Source organism: Triplophysa dalaica, chromosome 16 (assembly GCF_015846415.1).
Source record: "Triplophysa dalaica isolate WHDGS20190420 chromosome 16, ASM1584641v1, whole genome shotgun sequence".
NCBI classification, from domain to species: domain Eukaryota; kingdom Metazoa; phylum Chordata; class Actinopteri; order Cypriniformes; family Nemacheilidae; genus Triplophysa; species Triplophysa dalaica.
This window is the reverse complement of record NC_079557.1, coordinates 3,031,544-3,041,774: the sequence shown is the minus strand read 5'-3', so window position 1 is coordinate 3,041,774 and position 10,231 is coordinate 3,031,544. Positions and strand designations below refer to the sequence as shown.

The window sequence follows — 10,231 nt, the reverse complement described above, 5'->3', positions numbered from 1 at the left end:
ATTCACATTTCATGTCCAGTTTTTTTCTCAAGTGGCAAGCAGCCGTGTATTAAGCGGGATAATGTACAGGCAGCCGGCTGTTATGGCGAAATAACCCCCTTCAGTGTGAAACAAGATCCTCCCTGGATTTATTTCTGTAATAACAACCGGCTGGCTGTACATTATACCTTACTTATTAGCTTGTCAACCATTGCATCTACGAGAGGTCCTCGTTTAGCTTCAAAAAGGTGTGTATAGTGTTAGTGACAAGATCACAACACCTTTGGCGACACCTGCTGGTAATGTGTTGTTTTAAAACAACGTCTTTCACTTTATTTGCATGTAAAATGTCTCTTGTCTGTCGCTTATTATGTCTCCAAATCCTGGAAATGATGTGTGTCAAAACAATGACAAGATTTGTTAAAAGAGTTCCGTATTCTTCAGTTATAAGTCATAACACCACAAATTCAATCCGAATCATTCTGCGTCACAAGTCACGCTAGTAGGAAGCCACACTGCGCATGCGTGTTCGTGGACGTGGCAGTGACGTCGCCAATACCGGAAGTGGTCAGAACTGGAAGCGAAACACCGTCCTCGTACCATCAATAAGCCGGGAATACTGGAAATAAAAGACGGAATGGCACATTAACCGTGAGTAGACATGAATACGCCATTATACGAATTTGTTATGTAATGATTTCGACCCTTTTGAAGTCCAAATGTTTTTAATTTAAGACAGAAATTGTCGAGTTTCGGGACGGTCAGCTCTCAAAACTGCGTAACGTTACTTGGTTGTGTTGGACTGGAGGCGGTGTCAGTCAATATAGAGGCATAAACAAACCTGTAAACACCTTTTAACAATTTCATTTACCGTATTGGTTTATCGTGACACGTATGAAGAAAGAGTTGTCTGTCGAAATGATCATGTGTAATTTCACATATGCCTGTTGATCCAGAATCTTCTAGCTCGCCTTTATAATCCGATAACATGTGAGTTTAGTTCATCTGTTCTCAGTCTCTGAGATGAGTGATATGTTTATTTCTGGAAATGATATAAATAGGATTGCTTGGTTTGACAGAACTAATAGACTCCCAGGTAAAGGTGCTTTCAGGATTGTTTGTAAGTTAAATATTGTTCCAACTATTCCAACCCATGTCACCTGTTAACAGCTGCTTTTATAAGTGGTACATTTAGGAATGACATTGGTGTTATTGTTATTACTTGTTACTACTTAACATTTTAAGTGTGTCTAAACTCTACAGTTGACTGATTGAATCATTCTTTGCTCTTCAGATGATGTGTGGAGACATTCGAGAACATTCCCTTCTGTCACACTCTACTAACATCTGAAGTGTTTGCTTTGCCCTCATCAACACCAGCAGCGGATCACTTTGAAGTCACTGTCGCTCAAATACACCCCGATATTGTTGAGGGCAAGAGGTTCTGCGGCTTTACCATGACCTGTCGAGACCGTACACTTGAGTTTCAGTCGGCTTGTAAGTCACTGCAAGGGAGACAGTTACAGGTATGAAACTATAATCTATATAAAATGGTTCAAACAGAATACAACCAACAGGACATTTATAACCAAATAAAAATGTCAAAATCTTTAAGCTTTAATTATTTATGTAAGATTAAAAGATGAAACCGGAAGTGATGCTCGACCAGTGTTTACATCTTCCAAAGTGATCTAGATCAGTGTACAATTAATCATTCTTTGATCCATCAGATATTGTTTATATTTGTTTTGTTTGTGTCACAAGGATTTAAAAACTGTTTATGTTATATAACATGTATTCTCTCTCTCTTTATCATATTTTTAGAATGGGACTCACGCTAAACCTGTCATTAATGCCCTTAAGCAGCGAAGTGACTTCACTCTTATGGCCAAGTAAGAGTTAGATGAGTTTGGTCTTGTGCATCTAGTCCTGTTTCCCTAAGATTTTGGCCCTCTGACATGTTGTTTTGTTTCCCTGTAACAGGAGAATTGGGAAGGACTTGAGCAATACTTTTGCCAAGCTGGAAAAGCTCACGATTTGTAAGTAGCACTTCATGTAAAGAACCAAAGATTTTTTTGCTTTACTTCTGAAGAAGTCAAATAGTTTTCAGAAGTAAGGAAATGTGAATGACTTTATGATCTTATTTTATTGTGGTTATTCCCAGTGGCCAAAAGGAAGTCGTTGTTTAATGATAAAGGAGTGGAGATCGAAGAGTTAACGTACATCATTAAACAGGTTTGTATTTTGTTGCTCCATATCTATCATATTGAATCAAATGCATATGAATCTCATAAATCCTCAAAAGTTGACTGTAGGATTGTTGGCATGTGTGTTAATGATCAGTGTGTACCAGAATCGTTTATATTGTGTAATGGCAAACCTCTTGCAGAGACCTGATATAGTGTTTGTGTTTCTCATCAGGACATCAACAGTCTGAATAAGCAGATAGCACAGCTGCAAGACTTTGTGCGATCCCGCAGCGGCCAAAATGGCCGCCACATCCAGACACATTCCAACACAATTGTTGTCTCGCTGCAGGTACATACATCTTATACCTGATATTTCTTCAGAACACACCTATACACCCATCAAGGAAATAAACACCCCTTGCTGTAGACAGTAGGGGTGGTTGGTCTCACTTTGATTGACACCCATTAACCATTTTAGCAACCACACCTTTCATTCCATCACTGCAATATAATCCAAGATGTAACAGTCTGTGAATGTTTGTGTTGCAGTCGAAGCTGGCATCCATGTCCAACGATTTCAAATCCGTCTTGGAAGTGCGAACGGAGGTATGTTTGATCTGTCTTCTTTATGACCCATCCTGTACTTTTATAACGCGTCAGTTCAATGTTGATCGAATGGCTTACTTATACACATTTAGTCAACTGCTTGGATGAAACCACAACACACATCCCAGTCTGGTGAATCCATCTGCTGTTTTTGTTAAAGATCACCTATCACAGGCAGTTTCTGCCAATCTCATATTAATCTCGAGTGCCTACATACAGTAGTATTTCTGTGTCGTATCTTCGAAAAGTATTTAGTTTGATCAAATTTATGAAATAGAGATACAGCTGTATCTAGATGTAGGAAGAGTGGGATGGAATTACAGCACAAGCAAGTAACACATCATCACATTAATCCCTTCATGTTTTTACATTATGCGCGCATATGCTGACAAAACACAGAAGTATGACTTAGTTTGACTTACCGCATGAATTTCATGTCCTGAATCTTACACTTACATTTAGACATTTAGCAGACGCTTTTATCCAAAGCGACTTACAAAGAGTTTAGGAGCAATAAGCGATAGTTCATACAGGAGCCATAATACATTAGGTGCCAATACAAAGTTACTGGTTTCAACAAAAGCTAGACCACTACCTGTTGAGAGAAAGGGTTGGTGTTTTTTAGCACTGGGACCGCGCCAGCTATCAGTTTCAACGATCTTAAAATCCAACTTTATATCCACCGTTTGTTTAACTCATCACTGAAATGCCGTGAACAAACACATACACTTAAACTTCACTATCGCAAGAGTATCCAGCTGCAGCGCAGCCCATCTTGACACAGTGCAGATAATCTTGATGATAAGCGGGTCTCACTCTTCAGTTGGCGCTCAGGCTTGGTCTTTCCCCTTCGCCTTGCCGTGCTTTTCCAGGAGAACGGACAATAATTGGAATAAAAATTTACTTTAACAAGTTGACCGTGTTTAGCATGAGAAGCCAGCACGTTTAACAGTGTAAAGAGTCTAAATGCGAGACATGGCATGATACCCGATCTTTAAAGTTCACACCAGCTTTGTCTTAGTATTTACTTTTTGTCTAGAATTGACTATTGAACCAAATTGACTACATTGCGTTGAGTTGTGATGTAGTTGTACACACAGTATTTACAGTTGGTTTTGTTTCCTGTTGTCTGTGTGTAGAATCTGAAGCAACAGCGGAGCAGAAGAGAGCAGTTCTCACAGGCTCCTGTCTCAGCCTCACCTCTGGTCACCAATAACTTCAGTATGTTACTTTCACTTTCATCTAATGTGCTTCTGTCACACAATGTGAATTATTTTGACCCATCTGAATGGCTTGTAGTTTAATTAAATATCGGCAGTGTCCTTCTGAAACCTCGCATGTCCAAAAAACAAAGTTGACAAGCACGTTTCAATACTTTTATTGGTTAGATATTTGCAAAACCCGGTGACTAACATAAAGTGTGACTAATAAAATTGAGAGATACACGGTTTCCGAAAGGCAGCAGCCATATGAAAACACATCATTCATAATTTAAGTTTCATAAAAAGATTCATAAAGAGGTCAAAACGATCAATATCATTTTAATATCAAACAGAACAGGTCATGAAAAGTCCCTAGATACCTTGCGCTCAAATTACAATTGGTTTTCACATATCGTTATTTATCTAAAGATATGTCATCATTCTGTCTGCATTGTTTTGAAGTTATGAAACATAAAATGAAATATCATTAGAAAATAAAATTATTCATTTTTGGGGTGAGAAAATATAAAATTTCTATTCCGATTTGTTCCTCAAAATTTTTTTATGGTTCTTAAGGTTAGTCTTTATTATTCAAATTGAAATCTAACACAATGTTTTATGTCTTGGCTCTTACAGACAGTTCGGTTCTGATGCAGGATGAGTCGAGGAGTCTGGGAGGAGAGGTGGCCATCGACATGGACTCCAGAGCAAACCCTCTACAGCTACAGCTTATAGATGAACAGGTGCCGTTCTCTCAGACAACAGCTGGAGTTTGAAATTAATTGTGAGCTGTTTTGATTCTCAAACTTCTTTCTGTCCGTAGGACTCGTACATTCAGAGCCGAACAGACACGATGCAGAACATCGAGAGCACCATCGTGGAACTGGGTTCTATTTTTCAGCAGCTGGCACACATGGTCAAAGAGCAGGAGGAGACGGTCCAGAGGTCAGACAACCACACACACTGTACATACCACAAAACCACAAACTCCAAATCTGTCAAATCATGAATTTATCTTCTGTTATTTGCTCACCATCAGGATTGACGGCAATGTGGAAGACACCCAGCTAAATGTTGAAATGGCCCACACCGAGATCCTCAAATACTTCCAGTCTGTCTCCTCCAACCGCTGGCTTTTGATCAAGATATTCCTCGTTCTCATCGTGTTCTTCATCATCTTTGTGGTCTTCCTCGCTTGATAGGGAACGACTGTGAGAGAGGAGTGATGAAGATGAAGCCCAAAGGGTTGAAGGAGGGCTAAGCGGGGGCACGGACTCATGGGCGAATGTGCAAAAACACGGAAGAACCGGACTGTGGGGGGTGGATTTTGATGCTCATTGGTTAAATGATTTTAGTCTGAGTGACTTAAGTCAGTTCAGTTGTAATTTCTGTCACTTCTCAGATTCGATTCTCTCACTATAGAGAGATCATGATTGAGGCGAAACTGAGATTTATTGTCTATTTAGGGAGTGGATGGTGTTCTGATCTACATCTGCATTCATATTTGAGCCTACATTTTCTATAATAGTCATTTATTAAAAGAGAAGGCTTTTCTCCCTTAATGGTTTGATTTTTCAAACTGGTTTAGTTATATTTTTCTGACAGTGTTATCCATAATCAGCGATAACATTTTTACAATAAATTATATTTGATTCCGATAAACCTGATAAAAATACCACAATAATCTCTATTCATTAGTTTTCATATGAAGGCAAACTCTTTATTGCTTTTCTTTTGAAATGTTCTGTCATAATTTCACCCCAACATCTGAAGTTAAGAATATATTTCTCATTAAGACAATGAAACTCTTTTTTTCATGATTTGAATTTGATGAAAAATTAAGCATTTTCCTTCCCTTATGTTTTGCATTTGTACTTGTAAAATGGCCATTATAATTGAATTAATTGTGTTACTGTTATTTGAGTTTTCTCTTTTACAATTGCTTCACTTTTTGATAATTGTCTTTATGCCAAATATATTTATTCTTTTGTGGGGTTGAAATATATCAAACAGACATTTCTTGAGATTTGTCATTACTCTCATAGTGTTATTAAGGGCCCTGTAAATATAGGGCCCAAAATATTATAAGTTGTTTGAAATGTTCACTTGCTTTTCTTTTTTTATCTGAGTTTGATTCTGCCAAATACTAGAGGAGTAGAAGAAACTGTCTGGTCTTATGATTTTTGCCTTGTTTTATGCAGGAATAAATGAGGTGCAAATGAAGACGAGAGGTTTTTATATAGGCGCTTACTGTACTAGAGAGTTACTGTACTAAGATTAAAATGCAGTTTAATGGGCCAAACGAAAATCCAGATGATTCTACAAATCCAGATCATGGCTGAAAAATGTGCATGTGTGTGAAAAACTGGAACCGAACATCTGCAAATGGAGAAGACTGGCACTTTGATAAATGTTTTCATCTTTTCTAAGAAGCAACTTTGGCCCACTGAACACTTAAGCCTGGAAGATCTGCTCCATCATACTGTGAATAATGAAGGAGAAAAGCTAGTTGAGATGTGATTCCTTTGGATGGAAGCAGCATTTTGAAGGTCAAACCCTAACAAGAAAAACATGGACTCTTTCTGTCTCGCACACACCGCATGCTCATGTACAGTGTATTATTTAATGAGCACTTTTTATGAAAACTGTTTCTGGGCTTTTTTAGCTGAATGTTCTGCATCTCTTGTATAAACTGAACACTGTTGTAATGCAAAGGACAAACAGTACTGAGTAAAACACATCTAGGAAACTGATTATGTTGCTTTTTTTGTTTGCGATAGTGACTATAGAGTGGTGATGGACCGAAACTGGACTTAATATATACATTTGTTTTTATTCATGTATTGTGGCCCATTCAGTCCAGTCAGTGCTTGTTGAATTTCAACAGAATCAAACCTCGGGAGTGAAAAAGTCATCCATAGACATGGTGAAAGACTGACTGCATGACAAGACACATGAAAAAACTCATGGTTTTTACTTTTTCCAGGTTATTACATAAAAACAAATTTAACGTTCCTAAAGACATGTTCATATATTACTGTTGTCTTGCTTAAAAGTGAACATGAACTTATTTTCTATGCAGTATTTGAGGTCTAAAAAAAAGATATTTTCTGTTATTTTCACCTGCTTCTCCAGTTTTCATTTTTTGCAAATAGAAACAATATTTTTATTTGAAATTAGGAAGAAATATAGTTAGTAGGTCACAGAATAGAACAAACATGATCATTTTGGCTAAACACAGACCTTTAAATAGCAAATTCAGAAAAAGAGAAAACAATTTCGATATGGTATCTTTTTTTGGTATGCTTTACAATACGGTGCTATTTGATAACAATTAGTTAATGCATTAGCTAACATTAACTACCAATGAACAATACTTATACCGATTTTTATTAATGTTAGTTCATATTAATTTCAGCATTTATTAAAATCAAACATTGTCACTGTTAACAAAAGTTAATGCACCATTAATAGCATGAATAGCTATATCGATATGAACTAACATTATGGATTAATAAATACTGAAAAACTAAATTGTTCATTGTAAGCTAATGCATTTAGCACTGAACAATTTTCCCCTTATTGTAAAGTAAACACCATAGGAGCGACACTGTCCCTGTCTGAACACACAGAGGTTTGATTTTTCTCAAAGCTGAGCATTAGTTTACACACCAAACACAACCATAAAACACGGATATAAAAGTTTTAACAGGTCCCTAAAATATTTGAATGAGTTATGTAACTGCAGTTAATGTAATAATATTTGGTAAATAATAATTTAGATGTAGATGTGCTTTTTGGTATGATTAACAAAAGCACGAAACCCCCTTTCAAGATTTCTCCCAGCATGAGATTTTTTCTCTTCTCTGACTTCTTTTCCACCGTCTATCCCTTATTCCTTACTTACATCCTATTATTTGTTTTTCTCCTGCCATCCTTCTGTTCTTCCTTAAGCTTGCTTGTCTCTTGTTCAGCTCTGGGCTGCCTGCTCAATGGGTGTGATCTCTGGCATGCTGAAGCTTCTTCCCTTCCTGGTCCTCATGACGGCCATCTCCTGTTCCGCCGCCTCATCTTCATCCGACCACGTGTTTTCTTCCTGCAGGTCGTTGCGGGAACCCCCAAAGCCTCCCTTCCCACGACCCAGGGTGCGGAACTTGGATCGAAACGTGACGAAAGAAAGGCTTTTGCTGCGCTGTTTCTCCCAACGGTCCACCCGATCCTGGAGCTCCGCATCCCCCTGAAGCTCATCCAGACAGTTTCGCAGGACGCTCCTGAACAGCTTCGGGACCTCCGGCACCTCGGGCTCAAACTCGGACACGAGTTTCCGGAACCTTTTGCACAATTGACACATTTCAGATCTATATACAATTGAAGACCTTTTAAGACCTCACTTGTCAATTTTCTTACCTCGCAATGACAGGACCACACTGTGGAGGTGGTATCTGAGCACACAGGTCTTGCAGGTCAAGAACATCTCCTGGAGTGAGCTCATAGGGGACGTGAGGCTGAGGTCCGGCCAGCCAGCTGTAGTCCGCCGAGGAAGAGTTACGCCGCCTGCGACTCTGAGCCTCCTTCTCTAGTCTGATTCGTTCGGTCCGTTTCACCACGGCGCCCAGCTCCAGCATCAAGGTGTTGGTCACCAGCTCCTCTGGGCTACGCTGACCGGGAACCTTTGGCTCCAGGGAAAACACTACAGACCAGGGAAACATCTGTGGAAGCAAATAGGAAATGAAGAAAAGTGTTAGACAGAGAGATGCAAAATCAGAAGACCGTGAAAGGGATAGTTCACCCAAAAAGAAAAAATTCTGTCATTCAAAATCATTCAAAATCTGAATTTGACTCTCACTTCTGTTGAACACAGAAGATATTTTAAGAAATGTCTCGTTTAACAACTTCAAAATATCTTCTTTTGTGTACCACAGAAGAAAGTAATAAAGTCATATTTCAATTATAGATTCATCAAATATTCTAAATTCATATTGAATTTTTACGTTTTGGGTGAAACATCCCTTAATTATCCCTTTTAATCAGTTAATACTGTAGATGTTAATATCGTTAATCATCTTCATATTTGGCCGACGTCTTAATTCTATTTGAAGTAACCATATGCACCCATGCTCTCATAGTCAGGGGTGTGGTTTACAATGTTTATCATATTTATTCATCATCATTTTATCATTTTATTTACACCAGAGTGCAAACAGATACGCACATTAGTACATCACTGTTTATGTGGAGTGCACATAACAAACACCGTTCGCCCAAAGCAGAAAATATATACTACCTTTCAAATATGGGTTGGATGTTTTCAGATGCTCAAAGTGTAATCCTGTTTTTCGTCTTCGGATTCAAACAACAATGTGGGTACAGCCAAAATACCAGAAACTCAAATCCAAGGTTTGGTTTTCACCCTGAGCACTTCAGATGAGCCAGCTCTTCATCTGTGCATTGTAGACACTCTAATCCTGTATAAATATACAAGCCGGTGATTAGCTCAATGAACATGCACCTTGCACATGTAAACGGTTGTGACCTCCTCCTCATCATAAGAAGCTGACTGCACAATATCTCCTTCTGAACAACAAGATGCATTTGATGCATTATTTGCACATTTTTTATGCAATGTTTATTATGGTATTAAGCTGTTACATAACTCATCATTGTGTATCTGTACGTGGGCCTGTTGGGCTTGATCGGTCCAAAAGGTGGGGAGGGTTTCCGCTTAATTCAGCACTTCAGAGTTTTAATCTGCATGTGTGTGATGATCGTGGATTACAGTGTGGCCCTACACGCTTCTGAGAAACAAGGGTCCAAAGCGGCGGGGATAATCTGGTGTTCACAGACCAGTAAGAGTGACCAACAGTGTTACCTAATGGATGACGGACACCTGAAACAAGGTGCATAGAAATTAAATAGAAAGTTAGTTATTTGATGCTATGTCTAGAAATGGTTATGTGGGATTTTTTGAAACAATGATTTTCCTCAAACTGTTCAATATCAGATTTGAATACATCAACAATTATTAATTTGTCCAATCGTAATAGATGAAGGTAACCAACGGTTTGATGTTTTACTCTGATTTATTTATTTATTCAGCAGTTTTTATTTATTGCCAGTCACATCATTTTAAACAAACGAGAAATTATAATTTACCACTAAAAGTTGAATGTTCTCCAAAAGATGCCTTTGTTGTCTTGCATTCTGAGGCCCCGCCTCCTCCCTGCGACGTCATCGATCCCCACGCCTCGCGTCAAA

The 10,231-nt window shown here is 38.5% G+C and overlaps 2 protein-coding genes across 3 annotated transcripts; one reads left to right on the top strand and one right to left on the bottom strand.

Moving 5' to 3' along the window:
- The first annotated feature begins 500 nt into the window (after positions 1 to 500).
- Positions 501 to 6,729, top strand: stx5a (syntaxin 5A). Its single transcript, XM_056770300.1, has 11 exons — positions 501 to 630; positions 1,274 to 1,505; positions 1,804 to 1,871; positions 1,963 to 2,018; positions 2,144 to 2,214; positions 2,401 to 2,517; positions 2,718 to 2,774; positions 3,914 to 3,995; positions 4,613 to 4,719; positions 4,800 to 4,921; positions 5,016 to 6,729. The coding sequence occupies exons 2-11, from the start codon at positions 1,437 to 1,439 to the stop codon at positions 5,173 to 5,175; spliced, it is 909 nt and encodes a 302-aa protein (XP_056626278.1). The 5' UTR covers positions 501 to 630; positions 1,274 to 1,436; the 3' UTR covers positions 5,176 to 6,729.
- An 837-nt stretch (positions 6,730 to 7,566) lies between these two features.
- On the bottom strand, positions 7,567 to 10,213 carry zgc:162144 (RD3 domain-containing protein). 2 transcript variants are annotated; one of them, XM_056769678.1, is made up of 5 exons: positions 10,130 to 10,213; positions 9,631 to 9,863; positions 9,261 to 9,441; positions 8,384 to 8,685; positions 7,567 to 8,307 (listed from the first exon to the last, which is right to left on the bottom strand). In XM_056769678.1, exons 4-5 carry the CDS (start codon positions 8,683 to 8,685, stop codon positions 7,947 to 7,949), a joined length of 663 nt encoding a protein of 220 aa, XP_056625656.1. In that variant the 5' UTR covers positions 9,261 to 9,441; positions 9,631 to 9,863; positions 10,130 to 10,213; the 3' UTR covers positions 7,567 to 7,946. The 2 variants fall into 2 exon arrangements, with proteins under 2 accessions (XP_056625656.1, XP_056625657.1); XM_056769679.1 differs by lacking the exons at positions 9,631 to 9,863; positions 10,130 to 10,213 and having other exon boundaries at positions 9,261 to 9,565.
- Between the last annotated feature and the right edge of the window lie 18 nt (positions 10,214 to 10,231).